General features: G+C 45.3%; 1 protein-coding gene across 3 annotated transcripts; it reads left to right on the top strand.

Annotated features, from left to right (window-relative positions):
- gatad2ab (GATA zinc finger domain containing 2Ab) lies at window positions 1-21,601 on the top strand. Of its 3 annotated transcripts, XM_079267960.1 has the most exons (11): window positions 1-134; window positions 12,175-12,483; window positions 15,653-15,776; window positions 15,858-15,989; window positions 16,200-16,268; window positions 16,478-16,594; window positions 16,704-16,904; window positions 17,628-17,877; window positions 17,998-18,386; window positions 18,497-18,722; window positions 18,971-21,601. In XM_079267960.1, the coding sequence occupies exons 2-11, from the start codon at window positions 12,188-12,190 to the stop codon at window positions 19,102-19,104; spliced, it is 1,938 nt and encodes a 645-aa protein (XP_079124086.1). In that variant the 5' UTR covers window positions 1-134; window positions 12,175-12,187; the 3' UTR covers window positions 19,105-21,601. The 3 variants fall into 3 exon arrangements, with proteins under 3 accessions (XP_079124086.1, XP_079124087.1, XP_079124088.1); XM_079267961.1 differs by lacking the exon at window positions 16,200-16,268; XM_079267962.1 differs by lacking the exons at window positions 1-134; window positions 12,175-12,483 and adding an exon at window positions 14,253-14,372.
- Window positions 21,602-22,428: the final 827 nt, after the last annotated feature.

Below are 22,428 nucleotides of genomic sequence, written 5' to 3'. Positions count from 1 at the left end.
GATCAACCGGAGTGGCAGCAGGACAGAAAAGAGGGGATCCCCGGGAGTTTTTACACCGAAGCCAGCGCAACACTAACATCAAAACATCTGAAAATCGCAGGGGGGGGAACTCGGTCAAGCTCCTCCTAGACTTCGTAAGTTAACGCATCACATTTTCGCATCAACTAATCCAAAATTAAAAATTTCAATTAAATTATTACGACGGAAGTGAAGTTTCTCTATCGGCGTTAGCCACGGCTAAGTTGAGCTAGCTTAGCTTAGCTTTAGCTGAACGTGCTAAGGTAACAGTTCGTGTGTGTCGCTCGGCTCCACGCACACACCTACAAAAGTCGAGAAATATTGAAACAAACTTCCCCGGCAAAACTTGTATTGGGATGCACAACTAGTACGATATAAATGTAAGTTATTATTTATGTTTTACCCGTAATTAAGCTACAAAGCTCTGTGACAAAACGGTCATTTTCTGTGTGTAATCAACGCTTGATTATTTGTGAATAAATTTATCGAGTGTCCAGAGGGAGTTAGCGTTAGCATGCTAACTTAGCTCGCTAGCTAGCCTTGCTAGCACTAGCAGCTTACTGAGAGATGGGGTCGGTTTCATTGTCTGTCCTGTATCGCTATTTGGTCATCTAAGCTAAATATCACAATACCCAGGCTCGCATGTAAATGGACAATATGTACTCCAGTGTTTCAGTGACTTTACTTTAATCTCTTACAACCACAATAGGCTCTTAGCTTTGCGTGAGTTAGCCAACGTTTTGTAGCCGGACAGATGGACAGGTTGTTGTTGGGCAAGCCAAGTTAACGTTAGCATGAGATAGCTTGTTGTTGTTGTTGATGATGGGTTAGTTGAAAATTAAGAGTGATATTATTTTGGGTTGCAAAGTTGGGGCGCACGAAAGTTTGTGAACATTACAAACTAGTATCATCACCGGTTATTGCTAAGCCGACTGGTCTTAGCCGTGGATGGCTGTGATTATGGCTTCATGAGCCATTGATCTCAGAACTTTGTCAGATTAGCTCAACCGTGAAAAGCCTTTTTATGGAGGCGTAATGGTGGACGGTGGTGCCTCCGTCTGGGTGTGTGTCTGTCTGTCTGTCCACGCCAGACTACAGACAACCAAACGCCTACTTTGCACCAGAATACCAATGTTTGTGTAACTGAGATCAAATTTCACCACTTTATGAATGTAAATGAGGTGTTTTGTTCTCACGTCTAAGGGCAAGCTCTATGCCCACTTTACCGTTCATTTCCGGTTGAAGTCCAGCATTTAAAGGCACTCATGTGACATAATAATGTCATGTTAATTGTGAGATATATCTGAATTATTATGTCTTGTAATGATGACTGTTGAGGCTCAGCATTTGTTTTTTAAGGCAGGCACAGCATCTACAGCGAGCCAGCTATGAATCTTGGGTCATGTTGTTGTTGAGTGGTCGGTTCAAGTCAGTTTTACATTCACCTGTCTTTGAGATGTGTTTAGGATGACATACAGCAGTGTGTATATCCCTACGTCTGCTAAACAAGTGCCCTCTTTTTTTAGGGCAAGTAGACAGTTTGCACCCTTGGCTAGTGATGGGGGACACATGTCTCATTGCATTTTATGATGGGCCTTGGATTAGCCCGAGGAGGGGTGCCTCTTATGAAAAACCCTACTGCGAGTGATGCAACCGGACGGGCATATCTCGAGATTCTCTTTATTCTGCTGTATAAAGACTGAAATGTTTTGATAACACATCTGTATTTTCCATCTCCCACTGGGTTTTGTTTTTTTGCGTGTGTCCCACAGACTCAAAGGCACCTTGCTCATTGTTGCCACTTTTACATTTATTATGGTTATATTATATGTAGTGTTTGTAGGTACTTTGTAGGTGGTGTATCTTTTTCCCAGGCAAATTTACCCTGGGAAAAAGATGCACACACACCATATTATTCTGTCTTATTCTAATAATAAACCGCAGTAACTACACCTAATACTGCTGCTACCTCTCTGCAGGGTAGTATGGCATAGCTCTTATTGTTTCCATCCAAGTCTGTCTGTGGTGTTATCATAATAGTATCTGTGTAGCTCACTGTAGGACTCATTTTAAACACAGCAGTTAGGGTCTGGTCGCGTGTGAGCTCAGCCACTGTGAAAATGTTAACAGGAAATGCTGGGGCAACCATGAAGTCTCTCTAAAATCGACCAGCTATCGTGGATGACAGCCGAGGGGCCATTGTTGTACTTTAGTTTTTATGATCCGGATTAAGCTGTAGTGATGTCCTCAGGAAAATAATGACTGTAGGATTATTCACTTGTTGTAAATCAAAAAATATTCAAAAGTAAAAGATGCTGCTGCAAGTGATAAATGACCCCTGGTCTTGTAGGGGGTAGTGTAGTTTTGCTTTCATTTTTTCATTCAGTTGTGTTACATACCGAATGCTACACTGAGCTAAGTTCATCACACCATTTTGAATTACTCACTTTTCCTAAAGGTAGGACAGTGACAGGCATGCAAAGCTCGAGCACACAAGTTAAACAAATATGAGAAAGGACTCAAGCGTTAGAGAGACATGGACATCATGCACACAAGAGAGAGAGCGAGAGAGACTAGAGAGGATGCTGAATCCTCTGGAGGATAAAGATCCAGATCCAAAACATCTGGAATGAGGCATAGACAGCCAGGGGAGGGAGAGCGAGAAGTCCTAGGATTGCCCATGGTCCAGCACAGAGAAGCCTGGGTGAAAAGAGAGGACAAGGTGCAGGAGAGAGAGACAGGCATACAGCTTGAACGCTTGAGGGACAACAACAAACAGAGGGTTAGAGAGTTGCAGTGGCTTTCAGAAGGTTTACAGTGTTCTTGTCGACTGCTGACTTCTTTTGGACTTCGGGACAGAAGGTAGCCCTGTATAGTCTGATAGCAGAGATCACAGGATGGAATAAGAGGGTTAAGGAGATCAGACCAGTACGAAGGGGCGTGCCCGTTGACAACTTTCTATCTCATCAGAAGTACCTTAAAGTCTGATGTGTTCCAACTCTGCAGATCTGTATAGTTATTTAGACATCTGGATGTTTGAGAACTGCCTGTTGTGTCAGTTTCTCCGTTTGTTGGACAGGAGTAGTTCTGTCGGCCACGGGGTCCCACCCAAAGGCCTTGGACGATTCATGGAGCTGGAGGAGAGCACTTCTCCAAGGTTTGGCTGAATGAACGCTTTCTTAATCCGTTAATCCTGTTGGACTTCATAATGACTCAAACGTGTGTGTTTACAGTGTGACCAACCTGTCTGAGACAATGAGAGGTATGCCAACCACATCAAATTTTAGGTTCACTACAAACAACGTACTTTGAGTTAAAACCAGCTTATAGCCTCCACCCGATACTTTTCAGCTCAACAGTAGCCCGTTTGTGTGGCCAATGCCCAATGAAATCCTGTCCCCTGGTTCAGACTGGACACGCATTTTACGTGTCCTCGTCAAAGTAGTCGATCACTTTTAAATACATACTGGCGCATTTGGCTGAAAGTCAAACACGGTACCCCGTTGAACATAAAATTTTGATGCTGGTAAAAGTTTGAATTCAACACTGAAAGCTTGCCAAGTCTTGTGCCAGGCTCGGGCAAAACATCGTTTTTTATTGCCAACACGCAGGCACATGTTTTTGATGACGTCGTTTGTAAAATGGTCTATTGTTGTGGGTTTAGACAGGGCCAGGACGAAGAATCAGGTGAAGTTTATAGTGAAACACGAAATGAACAATGGTAAAAATAGTCCTGAAATGGTCTTTGTGCCAGGGGGCTGTGAAGTGTTGGACACACTGCATTGATTGTCTAACGCTACGTCGCTCTAAATAGGAAATAAATGACCTGATTATCATTCTTGAAGCACGCTGTCATTCCCACTGCCCCAAATCTGTTGGAGGAGCCCGTCATCAGGCTAATGTCACATGGCCTTTTGGAGGAAAATTATGTTGGTTGCAAATTGTGTTTGATTTTTGGATCTTCATATTTTAAATCAGCAGGAGTCTCCTCAAGAGTTCCTGGGTGTGATGTCACGTGTCATTGTTTTATACTGGTGACGTTCGATTATTGTTTCTTGCTGTTTGTAAAGTAGATCCAACAGGTGAACGTTTGGGGCTTTAAAGTGATACGTGAGATCTGGAAGGTCACTGTAAAGAGTTTGTAGTTTCGCCGATTTTAAATTTTTAATGTGGTGGAATGCTGTTAATACACAGTCATGACATCACTGTTAGGTTTGGTAACAAGTCCAACAGATACTTGGCGGCCACACCCAACGGTGGTTTTGGGTTTGGCCATAAAAAATGGCTCAACTTGTGCTGAAGATTAGATTTGAATCCTTCTTTTATGTGGGTATCCTCCAATAGGTGTAGGACAGGGCTCAGAGGTGCAACCTGATGCGTAAATGTTCACGCCAGTCGTGATGCTGGTAAAAACAGGCATGCTAATGTGTAAAGTGATCACCGGTTTGGCATTGATTATCATGAAAAAGAATACTTGTCTACCGACTGAAAACACACTCCTCACTTTCTGTATATCTAGACGGCTGTGGTTAGCAGAAGCAACATTTTCTCTCCATCTCTCTAATAGCTAAGCCTTCTGTGTGAGCTCACGCTGCTTCGCCTGATATCGTAGCTCACTTGAGCCTCAAATCGCAGTCTGTCATCTCAAAGGGATTTACGGGCCTACAAGCAAAGAAAACTGGGCCGTCACTTTCATATAATTGCCTCTATATAAGGGCAATGGGATCACAGTCATGATCAAGATGATCTGAAATGAATGACTAGCATGAAGGATGATGAAACGTGTGTACGTGCTAATGCTCGTCTTGTGGGAGGGGCTTATGACAGAGAGGGGTGAGCTGTATTTTTAAATGTTGACTTTTTTTTTCTTCCAGAAAAAAAGCCTTCCCTGGCATAGCATTTGAATTTCAATATGCTGAAAGGTTTTTGTGGAATTATTGCCCAATAACGCCAAAAATATACCTGCCTACCCCAGCTATAATTTGCAGCTAGTTCATTTGCAATTGCTACGAGTCTGTGCATCTAAAATCTGTTTGCTTGATGACTTTTCCCATATCTGAAGTCTAATGGATATCTCCGCTACACAGAATGCTTTATTCTCTGCGTACTAACCATTACTGAAGAGGATCTCCGGAAGTTGTGATTGCCAACTGAACTCAAAAATATGTGGCAAGCGACGCACATTAGCCAGTCGTGTTCTCCTTCACTGCTGATGTGCTCAGCTCCTCGTTGTCCTGTGGCGTTCACAGTATTACTTTGCACCCTTTAATCTCTTTTTTTTTCTTTTCTTTTTTCTTTCTCTTCCTACTCTGGTCACTTCCTGCTACCATCCATTTCTGAGAAATGTAATCTGATAGCAGTGTGCTTGTGTCCTGGCCCTCCGGTCTGCATGTGGGTATGGCCTTCTGGTTTTATAGGATTATGGAGTAACCATTTGGAAGCAAATTGGCTGAAATTGGGGATTATCCCTGTCTCGGGTTTTTGAAACCGTTTCACTCTTCCTTTTTATTATAGCAAGTAAACATCTGTGGTTGAAAACGTATCCATTGATTTTAGGCCGAACACTACTAGAGACTGTTGACTTGCGATTTTAATGTGCTTAACAATGTCGTAATCTATTCTTCATGTTTTTTGATGGTCAGTAAATTATGTTCCGTTCAATTACTGGAAATGCCACCGGAGGCTTTTATGCATTGCACATGTTTGTCCATGAGTGCTTGCCAAAATCCCGAAGATATGTGGGAATGACGTGTCCTTTTTTTTATTTGTGCGTTGGTTCTAAGGGTGGAACGGTTCCTTTCGGTATGCCGTGTGACCCAAACAGCTGTCTGCTACTCTCATGCATGGAACAGTACAATTCTACAGCTCGAGTTCACCGGAAATGTTTTGCCAGCGCACCAGTTGTTGACTATAAGCTGTCGTAGCACTGTAGCATGCTAGTCAGATAGCGCAGTTCGTTTTAATTATCATCAGCCTTTAAATTTGACATTTGTGATTATATTTTTCAATAATGTTTTCTTACTGACAGCATGCCAGAATTCGAGTGCCTGGCTGTTACTGATACAGTAAGAATTCTGGCCAATGAGCCATTGTTGAATGTTTAAAATAAAAAAGGTTTTCGTTGAAATTTGGCTTTCCCCACCCCACCTATAACCGAACCGTGACCCCAAATCAAGTGACGTACCGAACCCCGTGAGTTTTGTGTGCCGCTCTGCTTCTAGTTGGTTCTCTATGTTGTAAGGCTTCGTTAACAAGTACATCGACGTGTTCTTAAAAACATCCAGAGCCATATATACGTTTTTAATGTGGCTGTATGGTCACACATTCTTTGAGTGCTTGTGTACAAAAGCCTGGTTTGCACTTATTGCTGTTGTCGTTGTCACGTTGCTAAAGGAAAAATCCAGGTGGAGACATGCGCACACATACATACACTTTGTGTGGCCCGGGCTCTCTCGCTCTCTCTCGCTCACACACACGCTCGCTCACACACGCACATGCACACAGAGGCAGCCTGGCAGATTCAGGGTTAAAGGCTTCCATTTTGTTAGGTAACACCCTAATGGTCTGATCTGTCAGTGGCGTTAAAATGGCAGGGGCTTAACCCTTGGCGTTCGGGACACAACCAGTAGGAGCACACACACACACACACTCTGGGCTGGCCGAGCCTGCAACAGAACAACTGAGGGGGAGGAGGGGGGGAGTGTGTGAGGCAGGGAGGGGTAGAGGGAAGGACGAAGGAGTGAGGGAGCGAGAGAGAGAAGACAAGGAAGAGTATTTTTCACTTGGGTACAGTTTGATTATGGCTCGGCTAACCACATGCGCTCTGCACCCTTCTCCCTCCCCCAACTATGGCACCACCTCAGCTGGGTCCCTGCCCCCACTCCTAGTGTGGTGAGCACAGATTAGCATAGGTAGTCAGATTTTTATTTTTCTTCTAATTAGGTGATGTCCCAAAGGAAAAATAGCTTTGCTCTTTGATAGCCAGACATTATTTTTGTAATTGAAAAACACATTTTACAAGTAGGTTAAGATGTAATTAAGGCAGTAGAAGTAAGCTTTATGGCGATGAGCAGTAAATAATCAGAAATTAAGATAATCATCGCGTCGTCATGTATTGGTGAGAAAATTGGCAGTTTTGAGCTAATTCAATGTTACAAGGGCCAGGTTCCTTGAGCCAAACAAGAAGAAAAAAAAGAGTTGTCGCACTGCTGTCTTTCATTGGGCAATAATAATCCATACTTGTATTGCTTTTATTGGACAATATAATTGTTGTTTCCCCTCTCGGTGAACCCTAAGGACACGGTTGAAAAGCCTCAGTATTTTTTTAAATGGCTGTTAATGTGTTTGCTGGCTGGGTCCAGTCCCAGTGGGGAGATCATTACAGTGTTGGAGATCAGAGCACTGCATGCTACCTCGAGGGGGATGATGAGCCTTTCACCATTGATCTGCTCTGCCATTGATGAACTACGGGACACAATAGAATAAAACCTGTAGTGTCAGACGAGGTCACAAGATTTCCATTTGCTTTAAGGCAAGTGCATCTTCTGCTGCAACACACACCGGGTCGGGAGGTTTTCCGCATACACCTTATTTTAAGAAGCCTAATGTTTGCACATACAGGTCTTAAAGAGAAATTTATTAAGTGCATTGATTTTGAGCTGGCCTGCTTTCAGGCAGTTACTGTGTAGGAGATGAAACTGCTTGGTACAAACCTTTTCTTTTAGGTTAATTTGAATGGGCAGTAGAAACTCCTCCATCTTTTGTTTTGATGTAAGATCTGCTCTGCCCTTAGGCCTTATTATTGTGAAGAAAACGAGAGGGACATGCATGTACTCCTCCTCCATGGTCTCCTGAGAGGAGCAGACACAGATCACTAATCACTGGCTGCCTTCTCCGACTCTCTTTCTCCTGCTCTCGCCATTTCCGTTGCTCTTGTAATGTGGCGATGCATTTGCATGTCAAAGTGATATATCTTCGTGATGTGGCAACCAAAAATAGGGACCGCAAAGCATGCACCCCGAATAAATCCTTTTAAAACATTTGTTGCATTAGTGATATTTAAAAACCGGAACCAGACGATGCTGCACGTCCTATAACCCTAACCCAGAAACATCACAAATGTGCAAATTTAACCAGATGAAGCCAAACAAAGTATCCCGCCATCTTTGAGCTGGATGGGAAAGCATGCACAACATACACATGACATCACAATTTCATTATTAAGATGATGTATAACTGCATAGCATCTACTCAGAATATAAGATGATTTAAAAATGGCAACCACAAACTGATGCCTGGTTTCCTGCTTGGCAACTACTTTTAAATGTTCTTGAGTCCTGTGGAGAGACTGTTTGATCAGTGTCACCAGCACTATGCAGATGCTTTTGGTGATGTTTAGTTCAGCTTCTTTGAACTCGAGGTGCTTGAATTTGCTCCCAAAAAAACTGGAAGCACGCCATTCAGATAAGATGTGATGCACATACAAAATCAACAGTGAAATGATCACGTGTTCTTCTTTCGGGAACAGATCATTTATCAGCCTCATGTCAAAATTAGTCAGCTTTTTTTTAATTCCCGTAATCTGAGCCTGGCCTCGAGTACATGGAGCATGTGTATCGTGTAAATCAGAGAACTGTAACGTGACGAGGCCGGCAGGCTTGAACGCTGTGAAATAGACCTCTGATCAACTATTGTGGACGTTAATAGTTTGTTGAGTCCCAGGCAGCAAGGTTTTGGGCAGCAGTAGCTCCCGGTGGACTTCCTGATGGACAAGTCGGGCCTGTTTGTGAGATTGTAGTGTCAGTTTCATTTGGTTTGACACGCTGGATGGATGGATGGAGCATTGGAACAGGCAGGAATGCTACTAGCACTGATTTAAGGATATTTTCTCGGCTGATTGCCTGACCATAGAATACAAATTCCCGATGTCAAATTTCAATCGAAATTGGTTTGTGTAAGCTTGAAGTGTGACTTCACCCCCAGGTATGAGCCTAAGTCGAAACCACAGCCACTTCCGCATGACGAATGTGACGGCTACAGTAGCTTAGAAAATATCAATATGGCGTTGGGCACTGAATTTGATGAATTCACAGTTTTACGGACCCGAGAGGCTCTGAATAGAAAACGGGCTCCAGTGAGACGTCCTTCACTAAAAAGGCCCAGTGAAACGAAGTGTGATGCAAGTTGCAACAATGAGAACGAGCACACACGCACATCCCCGGGTCAGTCTGCAGTGCGCACACACACACACCGCTCATAATCATCACATATGCATCATGGACAACAATTTCATTTAGTTTTTTTCCACCCGTGTTGCTTAGCAGCAGTGCATCCAGCACATGAATCATTGGGTTCATGATGCCGCCCGTCTCTTCTGGGACAAAAGGAAGCCACGTGTCTCCGGACCTCCTGAAACTAGCAACCGCAGCCGTCCTGGTAACGTGCAGATCTGATCGCCCTGTGTCGTCCCTGAGGGTTTGAGTCATTTTGTACCTGACACGGTTCACCGCTACAGCCCCAGCAACGTGCAGCAGCTTCTTCTTTTTTTGCAATCTTACAGAGTGAAGTGCGGTTTCTGATGCAGTGTGTGTGTCGTATATGCAGCCCACTGTCATCTCTGGCGGATAGATGGCCTTTGTGTCCAGGGATGGTACAGCAGGGCGCATCGGTCCTTGTTGTGTACCAGAGGAGAGAGAGAGAGAGAGCATTTTAGGCTCCATACGCAAACACAAACCTGAATGTTTAGCTGTGTGGTTTCATTATTATTTTGTATTTGTTTTGGTTGGGGTTAGCATATCTTTAGCTCAACATCTTGCACAGTGTCAAGGATGCCTGTGTCTTATCTCCAGTGGAAAATAAGAACTTGGCTGAATTCACAGATGTGGAGTGTAACTGCAACCTCACTGCAGACAGTGAGTTGTTGAAATTGCTGAAAAGCAGTTTCATTTTCCCCACCTTACTGTGCGGTTCTCTCGATGCTTTGCCTGACGGTCGACAGTGGTGGGAGTTTTTGTGTACATTATATTATGACACTTGCTTTTTAAAAAATCTTTAAGCCTTAAAAGAAGGCAGAGAAAAGTTGAGAGATGTTTTTAAAGTAGATTATGACGAGCTGTTTATGCCCGTCAGCAGCCGTTGACTGTTGATTGCAACAGAAGTTAGTCACGTCGGTGAGTAGACACGTTTTGGAATGTCCGAAGATGACGTCACCCCCCCCCCCCCCCCCCCCCCTATTGTGGGACGTGCCTGCGGCCTCCCCCGTCTCCCCTCCCTTCTGCCACTCTGTCTCTCCAGGGGTTAAACCTGCGCCTTCTCTCAAACGGAGACCGGTCTGAACCGGTTTTCAGGGAAGCGCTTTATGCCTCTCATGGAATCTTGGGATAAGGTCACGTGACGTGATGATGTCACGTGGGACGATGAAGACCTTGAGTCAGCGCTCTGAATCAGATGCACAGTATGGTGTACATTTGTTTCAGCCATGTTGGGCTGTCGTCGCCGATGTTTCTGTGATAGACATGCGCTCATCCTCATGCGAAAATGTTTAACATTTTTATAAACGCTTATTATAAAAATGCTTATTCAAGAGAGTCTGCATGTCCTACATCGGGTTGCTTTTGTGCTGTGCAATATGTTTTCCCAGAAATCGAAGTGGTCTCGCTGGCCTCTGCTGTTACTGTACCGAGTGAGATTTGGGTCAGCATCTTGTGCGCTTGGTGGTGACATGTTCATGTATATGTCTCAAACTAAATACTTTTTTTACGAGGATTATTTCAGAGGTTACTTGCAGTAAATGGACTCGCCAGGTTTGTTTTGTGAATCCAGTGAAACAAACATATTTCGGACGTCTTCATTTTAATTTTTTTATGGTGGCACTGCTTCTATGTCATATTTTAAGGTTTGGTTGCGCACCCATAGTCCCTTGTTTTAATGTTATGGCAATGGATGGAATACAATGTGATTTAAGAGTACTTGAAATGGGAAGACGCGTATATTCACATAACGTAGGAGGGACTGATCGGGAGGGTTTTGTTTTGAGTTTCTGTCATTTTAAACCTATTAAATGATATATTCACCTGTGTGATATTGTAAATATCTTTTAGCTTCCTTCCTCTATAGCTTCCAACACAAATGCAGCCTCTCACTCACATTATATTCAGGTTGTGATAAGATTCTGTACTCCTGCAATAGATGCTCCACGTTGTTTACTGTAGGTCCTAATCGTACCTCAGCAAGAGTAACAGTTCACTTCACAAGTTGTATACGACTACTTATTTCTCACTGGACTGGTACTTATTAATGCTATCAGTTAAACTGTGAAAAGAAACATTACAAATTTGAAAAGGAAAGCTGGACTTTAAATGACAAGGAGCACCTTGTTATTTTAAAGGAGAATAGCTCGTCCACCTTAACTGCCAGCCCACCTTAAATCCAACTGAGCGCGACTTGTGGTTAACTTACACTTTAATCAGCAGGTGGCTGGTATTCAAAACAGGGGAACTCTGTGTGGGTCTTGGGGACTTGTAGCATTTATTTACCTACAAATGGACTACGGTACTTCTATAGCGACTTCTGACTCCTCGTCACACGCCCTCTCTCCGGACCGAACTCTCGTTAGCGTCACGCTAAGCTACAACCTTGCAGCTAAACTAAGTGATGCGGTGAAGACATTATGTATTGGGGAAAGTGGCTGCATGTGTCCAGATTCCAAATTAGCATTGCCTACTTTGATGCTATTTAGATGTCGTGACCGTGGGAGAAAGTTTTTTTTTTTTCCCGCAAAGTATAACTAGATGGGGCACTCGATGTTAGAACTGTATCTCATTTAATGCCTTCCAGAACTTTGCAATAGCACCACATTTACATATTACTATAGGGTTGTTATGAAAACACACTTTATTTGCTAAAGGCCAGAGGCGGTTCTACTTGGGAACTCTCAAAACCTGTAGAAACCCAAACGGAAGTGTAAAGCAGAAAAAAGTGAAACTTCTACTTAAATGATGCTGTGTGTATCGTCCAAACCGGTACCCTGCTGTCTAATTTGACCCATGCATAGCCCCAAGATAGACTAATTTACTTGTTGTCAAACTTTGTTTCCTGCCTGTTTCTAACGTGTTTACACAGTGTGTAACTGTATCCAACCATCCTGTCTCTCTCCAGGGTGAGAGCAGCCATGTCAGAGGAGGCAGTGCGTCTAACGCGCAGCCAGAAGCGGGCTCTGGAGAAGGACCACGGAGCTCCCTCGGAGCCCCTGGACGACATGGACAGTAAACGGGTTAAGCTGGAGAAAGGCGACTCGGCAGAAGCGCCCCTGGACGTGGTGGAGTCTGGAGCCGAGGGCGTCAAGCTGAAGAGCGAGCACGCTGCGAAGGTAGCAGCCAGCATCCTAAAAAGCGGGGAGGTGAAGGCCACCATCAAGGTGGAGGTGCAGACTGGAGACCAGCCCGTCGACATGAGCACATCCAAAAGGTGAGACGGGGAGAGAGATCGCAGGGTTTGATTGAATCACCGAGCTGTTTTTGTGTGTTGAACTCTCATAATAAGAGCAGGACTTCACAGCATCGGGGCTGAGAGCTCGTTGCTCATAAGGAACATAATTGTTGTTGCGGTTACATTATACTGTCAAAGCAACTAGTCTGTGAACAACACTGAAAGGAATGCTGTAAACACCTTACCTTAAACAGTTCCATCTATTCCTGTACACCGAGTCTGAGGCACACAATAAACACAATAAACCCTTTGTAAGTATTTCCAGCTGGCCAAAATGCACGATAATTTCCTTCCTAAATAGTTTATATCTGTGAGGCTATAAGATGCAAAGAATGGTTATGCTGCTGTACGTCTGTTTGGACATGCTTCACTGATGTTTGGTCATCGTATGGGTCAAAGGGAGGGGATGTGAATGGTCGAGCAGGACTTCACACAAGCTGACAACTGAGGCGAAAATACTTCTCTGCGTTTTTGAGTTTGCTTGAAAACTTCTTAAGGATTATTTATGTACTGCAGGCCCTGGATTTCACGCTTGCATGCACAGGTTGTGCGCAGAGACGTGTCGATTGGGAGTTTCGGGTTTCTCTCAACTTTTGCACCAGAGAAGTGGTCTGACAGGAGCCGTGCAGGAAGTCGCTGTGTGGTCGTCGGCGGCAGCAGCCTGCCCCCATTTTGAGAAGTTTTGAGGTTCCTGAGGCCCGGGCTCCATTTTCTCCACCACAGCAGCACCTGAACTCTGCCTCACGCTTCACACAAAATGAAGGCTACGTGTCACAAACTGGTTCCAACTGGCCGTTGCCATGGTTTCCACATTGGAAGGAGCAGTTGGAGGAAGGGGGGGGGGGGTCACATGACCACGCAGAGCAATGCCTGTGTGTCATGTGATGCGTTTGGTAGGCCCGATAGATGCACACTCTGTGATGGCAGTTAAAGTAGAACAGAGCGATGCATTCAGCTCAGTGTTTAGGGTGTCACCTTTGACCCCTGTTTCACCCACAGCGTGTGCTCACTCACTGTAAAGGTGAGAAAGCCTTATTGTTGTCAGTTTGCAGCACACTCGGTTCGTGAAGGCCCGTCAGTGGGAAGCTATGACTGGGGAGGGCGAGGCATGCAGAAACCCTGGACCTTACATAACCACGCTGCTGTGTGTTGTTGTGATGCTTGCTTAAGCGCTTCTATATAGAGTATAGTGGCAGCCGTCACAAGCTAGTCCCTGACATCTTGTCACGGAGGCCAAACCAGTCACGGATCTGGGTCGCCACTAAGTTCTTGTTCGTGAAAGATGATGAAGCTCCTCATTCGTGTCTGACTTACCGGTAGTTCGTCATGTCGTATGTGAGGAATGTAAACAGGAGGACTGGGGAGGAAAACAAATTGCTGCTTCAGCTCTATCTGAATCTAAATCACGCTGGAGATGTTCCGATACCAAGAAACATTTTCATGGTATCGGAACATCTTTAGTTTAGATTTTCTTTTTCGATGTATTTATATATATTTTTAGTTTTTGTGGTATCTGAATATATATTTTGAATGTGACGTGAACGTTAACTGGCTCTCCTCATGCCGTTTACAACGCGTATTTGATGTTCAGGATGTAGCATTATCTGGGAAGAAACAGGATGCACAAGACTGTTGAACCGCAGGTGTGAAGGTCTAGTTTGCACATGTGCAGTACGGATCAGGTAGCGAGTGACGTGTGTTGTTCCTGTGTCGTGTAAATCATCTGATAAATGATATGACAAAGTGATAGCAGGTTTGTGCAAAGAACCACATACTCGCTGATCCACTGTGCAGCGTTTTGGGCTGTGTCGAAACGGATCTCAATGAAATGTATCGAGGATGTACTTTCCAGGAAGTAGCAGTGTAAGGTATGAACGAGGTTTCATTGCAGATGGGCAAAGTATACGACAGTACATGTTTGTGTTGTTATTGCGCAGTCTCACAATCCAAGTATAAATAACATGCTTATTTGCATATCGTTGACCTGGTTGAACCGAGCGTGCGGTCTCTGTTGAGGGGAGCTGTTGGACAGCTGTTGTGAGGAAGTCGAGGATAGCGGAGAAATGTGTCTGAAGACTGGAGCGTGCTAAAGTGTGAAGAAGTGAAGTCAGTGAGTTGGAGTATGAAAGATGAACAAGTAAGCCAGGATGGGGGAGGGGTGTGTGAAGGAGTGAGTGACTGAGTGAGAGAGAGAGAGAGAGAGTGTGTACACAATAGGTTGGCTCCTGGCCATGTATTCCCCTCCCCCCCCTTCACTGTCACCCTCTCCAGTGTCTCCAGCGGACCTCCGCTCTGCTCCGCTTGTGACTCTGGTGTCGGCAGCTGGGAGGGAGGGCCAAGTCGAGGCCCAGGCTGTGCCGATCCGGCTAGGCCCTAGGCCTCACCGCGGAGGCAGGGGAGGGGTGAGGCCCTGTCTGGGTGGTGAACTGGGCCTAAGCTGGAGGCCCTGAAGCCTCACGCTCGACAGCGTCTGAACAATTACATAACTTGTTTGCATGCATAACTTTACAGTATGACTTCTTGTGTACCGTCATATGTCACACTTCCTACCTTACCTCGTCTTCCACCAGTTCGCCTCACAACTCCGATTTCTATTTTCTTACAACCCGACAGGATCCCCGCTGTGACGGAGGCAGATTTATTCCTCCGCCATGGTCCACGCGCTGTAAAATGACAGCCACCCGTTACTTCTAATCGCCACCCCTCCCCAGATTGATGCATACGTAGCTCGCCACTAGTCGCCCTTTGTTCTCCTGAGTCCTCAGGAAAAGCCATTTAACATTTTATCAAAGGCTTTAAGTCTGTTCCTCCTGTAAAAAAACAGAAATGCAGTTCATTTGCCCTTTTGTGTGCATGTGGTTGGTGACTGACTCTGCTGTGTCTGTTGGAAGGAAGAGAGCAGGATGTCGTTGACGCTACCTGGGTAGATAATGGGTGGTTGCGATCTTCCCCTGCCGCCATTACTCTATTATTGATCTCTTGGTTCTTGTCTTCTTGTGTCCCAGTACACATTTGCACTCCAACAAGGACGATGAAGTCGTTATTAGATACTGCCATCTACTGGATGTAAGACAGAACTACTAGTCGGTTGCAGTGTTGCATCTTGAACGTGAAACACATTCTCAATGTAGTCGTTTTCTCCCCTCAGTGACGTAAAGAGTGAGCGTCAGCCTCCGTCGCCGGACGATGTGATCGTGTTGTCAGACAATGAGTCGTCCAGTCCTCTCATGAACGGCCACTGCTTCTCGAAGACTGACACGGATAAACTTATGGTAAGAGAACGCCGTTTAGACTTTGCATACACAACACACTGTCATTGTAGATATCTGCTAAATCTCCTATGGTGTCTGTAGAAGAGTTCTCCTGAGGAGAGGGAGCGCATCATCAAAACATTGCAGGAGGAACTGAGACTCCAAGAGGCCAAGCTGGTGCTGCTGAAGAAACTACGACAGAGCCAGATCCAGAAGGAGAGCACGGTGCAGAAGGTAAACACCCCAGAAGAGGAGAGGAGAGGGTTGAATGTTTTTCTTTTGTTGGAGCTGATGGATTCATCAGTGGGGAATTGTTGCGTCTGCTATCAATAAAACAAGACCGTCTTATTGTTTTCCAATGTACATCACTGATGAAGACTTTTAAACATTCATTTCTTGCAAGTCCTTGCAACCTTTTGGACTAATGCTGTATCCTTTGTCTAGTCAACTGGCCCTGTAGCTCCTCCTCCTCTGGTGCGAGGTAGCATCACATCAAGCAGGGGACCCCTCCAGGTAGTTGCTCCATTTTGATAGATCCTCCTGCCACAACTCGTATTCTAGAGCCTGGAGTGATCATATGATGCAATTCTACGTTGTAGCTCGTACAAAGTCGAACGCCGAGCAACACAAGTGCGGAGTTGTTCTTTCTGAGGTTTCCCATCAAGCTCAATCAAGTGCGTTTGTAGCTCGATGTTTAAAAGCTGCGTATGTTGTGTTTACAGGTGACCGGTCGAAGCTTGGGCACGGTGATCCCTCCTCCTTTGGTGCGGGGTGGGCAACACATGCCGTCCAAACACAACTCTCAGATTGTCATGCCACCCCTGGTCAGAGGGGCCCAGGTGAGTGCGAGGGCCTCTGAAGCCAGCCACATGCACAGTGTACTCATCCGAAGAAGTTACGATTTGAAGAGCTCTTTGTTAACCTCTTACCTTTGTCTTCTCCCGTCAGCCCATTGCAGTGACTCCCCAGCAGATAGCCAGTCTACGCCAGCAGCAGCATCACCACAGCGGTTCAGGGCCCCCGCCACTCTTGCTGGCTCCCAGGGCTTCTGTGCCCAATGTCCAGATCCAGGGCCAGAGGATCATTCAGCAGGGACTCATCCGGGTGGCTAATGTGGCCAACAGTAACATCATGGTCAACATCCCTCAGGTGCACATACGAGCATAACGCACTCATCTGGAGAGAGATTTTCTTAGGACGCAATGGAAAATGTTCTTTTCATATCTACTCCAGCTACTCTATTTCAGGCGGCTATGGTCAGAGTGGACAGCATTCTGACTGGAGTTAGGGCTACCTCGGGCTCCACCGAATAGTTTGTGGCTTCATCCAAACTATTCAAACGTCGACATTGAAGTTTGTGTTATTAATAACCACCGGCTTCCACCTTCTCTTCATCTCTCCGTCTCTCAAACACACACTCAGCGAGGAACGCAGGGCTTTGTCCTCGACTCTGTAATTACCTCAGTCTAAAAGTCAAAATGTATTGAAAAGCCTTTTCAGCTCATTTAACTTTAGTCAAAAAACTGTTTACTCTCCCACACGCACTTGTGTTAACGGGGCGGTCTAGCAGCAATCTTAACAACGCTGCAAATTACATTATTAAACCACAATAACACAAAATGAGATGTTTGCTGGCATGTTGTCCTTTTTTTTGACAGGACACAACAATGCGGTGAAGCAAAGAGATAAAGAGACTGAATGTTCCGCAAAATGCATAAAAGCCGTTGCATACTTTAATATTGATCTGTTATTGTGGACATGTGAGGATCATTATCGTGGTCAACCAATATCGTGTCGAATGTTTATCTTTTCACATCGCCCGAGCCTAGAGCCTCATGCGAAGCCTCATGCGTCGGCGTGTTTTGTGTCCAGGCCTCTCCAACCAGCCTGAAAGGCTCTTCAGTGTCGCCCAACTCGAACATCAACGACTCCCCGGCCAGCCGGCAGGCGGCTGCTAAGCTAGCCCTGCGCAAGCAGCTGGAGAAGACGCTGCTGGAGATCCCTCCGCCTAAACCTCCCGCCCCCGAGTTCAACTTCCTGCCTTCAGCAGCCAATAATGAATTCATCTACTTGTTGGGGCTGGAGGAGGTGGTGCAAAAACTTCTGGAGATGCACGGCAGGGGTGGGTAGATCTTTCCACTTCGTTCTCTAGTTTGGAGATGTGGTAGTACAACGTGGTATGTTCTATGTATATTATACATGTTTACGTCTGGCCTAAAGCAGCTTTCTGTTTTCTGAATAGGTAATCTGAGCCCAGCTGCTGCCATTGCCAGCTCCATTCCCAAAGAGCCATACACCTGCGCCCAGTGTAAGACAGACTTTACCTCCCGCTGGAGAAAGGAGAAGGCCGGGACCATCCTCTGTGACCAATGCATGTCGTCCAATCAGAAGAAGGCCCTGAAGGCCGAGCACACCAACCGGCTGAAGGCGGCCTTCGTTAAGGCACTCCAACAGGAGCAGGAGATCGAGCAGCGTATCCTCCAGCAGGCGGCGGCCTCTTCCTCCAGTGTCTCCAAAACCTCCTCTCCTTCACTGTCCAAGAGTGAGGTGCTGGTGTCCCAGCAGTACAAGCATGTCAGGGCTGCTATGCAGCAGCACAGATCTGTGTCTGCCCACCACTCCCACAAGCAGGTCAGCATGGCCTCTTTAAAGTGTGTTAACGATAGGCCGACGCTGGTTTTAAAAGGTTTTAAGAAGCATTCGCATGTTAATTAACACCCAGCACGTCTCTCTCCGCACAGAGTCACCTGTCGCACAACATCCAGTCGATGAGCTCTCGTGGTGTGACCCACTCGTTCACCTCCTCCTCTCAGCTGCAGAGTGCGATGGCGGCGGCGGCGGCGCTGGGCAGCAGGGTGGGTAAGCATGCTGCAGGGCGCCCGCTGCATCAGGGCGCCAAGGTCAGCGCCGGCAGCAGCAACCAGGGCAACATGGCTGCCTGGAGGAAGCAGGGCGGCGGCAACACAGGTAGATAAACTCCTGTTTTTAGAGGGAATGTATCGTTGACATTTTCTCTTTTTGTGTCCTTAAAATACAATTTCATCAGGTAATTAAAACCAGCTAAATATTCCTTGCTCAATGCCAACTTCTTCCTTTTCTCTTCGCCGTCTTACTGCACGAGTCATATTACACTTGATCATATTACACTTGATCATAGAAGAGATGTAAAACAGCTGGACCTCCACTACATTGACCCCCGATGTGTCTCTTCACAGGTGTGACTATGGCCTACGTCAACCCAAGCCTGTCTGCCCACAAGACCACCTCTGCTGTGGAGCGCCAGCGGGAGTACCTGCTGGACATGATTCCCTCCCGTTCTATCTCCCAAGCAGCCAACACATGGAAATAATGCAATCTCACTCCCTACTGACATCATAACTATTACCCCTCCTAATATCAATAACCGCCATTCTCATGATCACTCTAATCCCGTCTATGGACTTTGCCTCTGGCCCAAAATAATGCTGAGGAGAATCAGCCTGGTTTTTTTTGTCCCTTCAGCTCTTCCTCAGATATTTCTGCTACCACCATCTTTACCAGAGTCCTTCAAGTGGAGTTGTGCTGCGACAGCTCAGGCTCCTGACATCCAGATCAAGGATTATGAACTTGGGTACCTTTTTGTGAGGGTTGGGGTTTACATGGGCTTGTACAATTTTACAAACTTCTCCGGCGATGTGGCCCCACCCTCCCTCTAAATTGGTTGAACCTCCGTGTTGCACCAAGACAAATAAACCCCAACCCTGCCTCTGGATTAGGCTGGGGAAGAAAAACCACAGCATCATAATCACCAACTACACACATTAATATCTTCGCCTTACGTCCTACCCCTCTCCAGTCTGAGCCGCTCTGACTCAGGCCTGTGTGGCGGCCGAACCGAACTTAACTGAAGACCTCGCCACGGGGATTGTTGTTGAGCTTCGAGGACCATCCGAAAAACAATAACCGCTTCAGCTTTGCAAAAATGAAGAAAATGGAGGGGGAAAAAAGGACAAAAAATGATCTATCTGCACACAGACTTCCTCTTCTCTCTGACCCACAGCGCGTCCAGCAGAGAAGAAGATGTGTCGGATGGTTTTCTATGGCTGAATGTTAGGATTTTTTGTCTTTTCATCTGTAAGTCATATACTGTGTTTGGAATATTGTGCTCCCTGATACTTTGGAAGTGGCCTCTTGTTGAGGTCTGAATTTACAGGCTAATGTTACTGTTGAGGTGGTTTTACATCTGCTGGGTTCCATGTTGTGGCCTACTTTTAAATACTTTGTTTTTTCTAAGATAAAGAGGAAGAATAAAGATGAAGGTGTCACTAACTCATGTAAAGACACGGAGAGGATGTTTGGAGGACTATTCGTATTGAATATTGTAAAAAAAAAAAAAAACGAAAAAAAAAAAAACTTCCAAAGAACTGGTGGAGCCCAAATGGAATCCCTTCTGCTAGAAGGTGTCTAGTTTATTTGAACCCTCTCTGGATATAAATATCTGGTGCGGGGGTGTAAGGAATGTCATATTATTGACATTGTTTTTGCTTTTAGTCATAGATTGTGGTGCATTATTTTTCTTCGATAGACGAACTGTCTCTGGGTTTATTTATAGGGTCATGTTAGTAAAGATATACGCTTATGCCCTAAGTTTGAATGGATCACCACTTAAACTCCCTCGTGCGTCCAGTGGCTCCCACTCACCTTACGATTGGTCTTAGAGAAGCTGGACAGCTTTCAGAATGTAGTTATGCAAAAACCCCTATAGCAACAAATGACATGGAACTTCTTAGTCTTTAACATTAAGGTGTGTACGGTCTATGTCAGGTCCTTGGATTGAGCTCTCTATGCCTTTCACATGAGCATTTTTATCAGGTTGCAGCAGCACAGGATAAGCTACATTAAACAGAGGAATCCGAACTGCTCATGGAGTTATTTTATTAACAACGTGCGGTGTTTAGTTTCTGTCACTGGGGTGGTCCACGTTTCTTAAACCCTACCACTCAGACATGTCTGATGCAAAGTGTCACTACATTAGAAGAAGACAGAAACATCCACGTGTTGAGTTTAAGCAGTAAACAGAGGGTGAAATGTTCTGGACGCAAGCGATGTGTAAAAAAAAACAAACCATTTGACAGAAGATTCTGACCATCCCAGCAGTTATTGCCCCTCACTATCCTGTATCTGTTCCTCATTTTCACATTGAAACAATCGTGGTGATGATCTCGTCGCTTTGTAATTACAAACCTGGAGTCTTGCTGCCCTGTTTGCCTCACTTTTGACTTCACAACTCACCCGTGATGTGATAATCTGACGGATCTGCGTCCTGTAATCCAGCATGCACTCTTTAGCTCACCCATCGTCATCCGGATCCACACTGAACGATGGTGCACTGCGTTAGGTAACTGGGCACCAGCTGACGTACCGGGGTGTCATCGCTGTACGTTTCGGGGTTTCATTTAGGACGGTGCAACAGTGCAGTACGTGCATTTGCTTATTAGAAATACGAGCAGACGAAGTTTAATTTAAGATTGCTCAAGATTTCTTTTGTATTTCAGTCTCGAAGTAGCCATCGGGAATCTTCCAGGTTGTCTGTACATTCCCCGACAGGCAGAAGGTAGCGCCCCCCCCACGAGCCCTTCGTTTTGTGCCCTGCTAAGTGTAACCCTGTGCTGTCCTGACTACTGCCTGCTGCTGTTTTGTCAACATTATCACCATTCCGTTTTGTTTGGGGTCGGGGCTCTGCTAAAACACAATGCAGTGCGGCCCGAATGGAAAAAAAAATAACAATGTATGAAAAGTGTTTGTTTGTTTATTTAGGATTTTTTTTCTGCTCTATCAAATAACAATAAAACTAATTTTAACCCCTCTGTCATGGTTGGGTTGCCTGTTCATTCATAATGTTTAAAGCAATGTGTAATGTGTGCACATGCTCCGAACCAGTAGGGGGCAGCATTGCACCGCCACTACTCGGTCCGTACAATATGTCTCCTAAAGTCATTAGTTATAAAAAATAAAAAGCCATCTGGTAACTTAACAGCAGGGCAAGAACACGCCGGCACTGAGACCTGGTCAAAGTAACGCTGCTATCTTAAGATCTTCATGTGTGACGGCGGCCTTTATTGTGTTTTTGGTGCCAGTAACCAGATGCTGTTCGGCCTGTGTGTGTTTTGATCGTTTAACCTTTAATTATCAGTTACTCAGCCAGCAGAACCCCAGCTAGAAGTCACAGCTCACTCTCCTCGAATACGAGTCATTTTCTCATCTTTCTTTGCTACGGTGACTCAGTATCGCCTCTCAAGGGACAGGTGATGCTGCAGGACAGCAGAAATTTAGTCATATAAGCAAAAAAGCGTTCGCTTATATAATGGGGCATATGACATTGAAAAAAAACATTTAATCCTGATTTTCGAGCTAGTCTGTAAAGCTTTTAGTGTTCAATATAGAGACGTTTGCTATTGCATGTCCTCTGTACTGGATTTCATAACTAGCGTTTTTGTTTTTCCCCCTTTTCATTGTGTCTACCTCCTGCTCACAAGCATCTGCATAGAATACGTGAGTGCACACAAAGGATCCTTTCTCGCAGTTGCATCATCACCAGCCTGTGAAGTCAAAGAATAAGAAAGAAAAGCCTGCAGAGAAAAGAACTGTTTCTAGCACCGACACTGATTTACTGTTAAATTATCTCACTGTAAAA

This window comes from Melanostigma gelatinosum, assembly GCF_949748355.1.
Source record: "Melanostigma gelatinosum genome assembly, chromosome: 4".
Classification (NCBI taxonomy): domain Eukaryota; kingdom Metazoa; phylum Chordata; class Actinopteri; order Perciformes; family Zoarcidae; genus Melanostigma; species Melanostigma gelatinosum.
The sequence above is the reverse complement of the archived record's forward strand: the minus strand, read 5'-3'. Positions and strand labels throughout refer to the sequence as shown.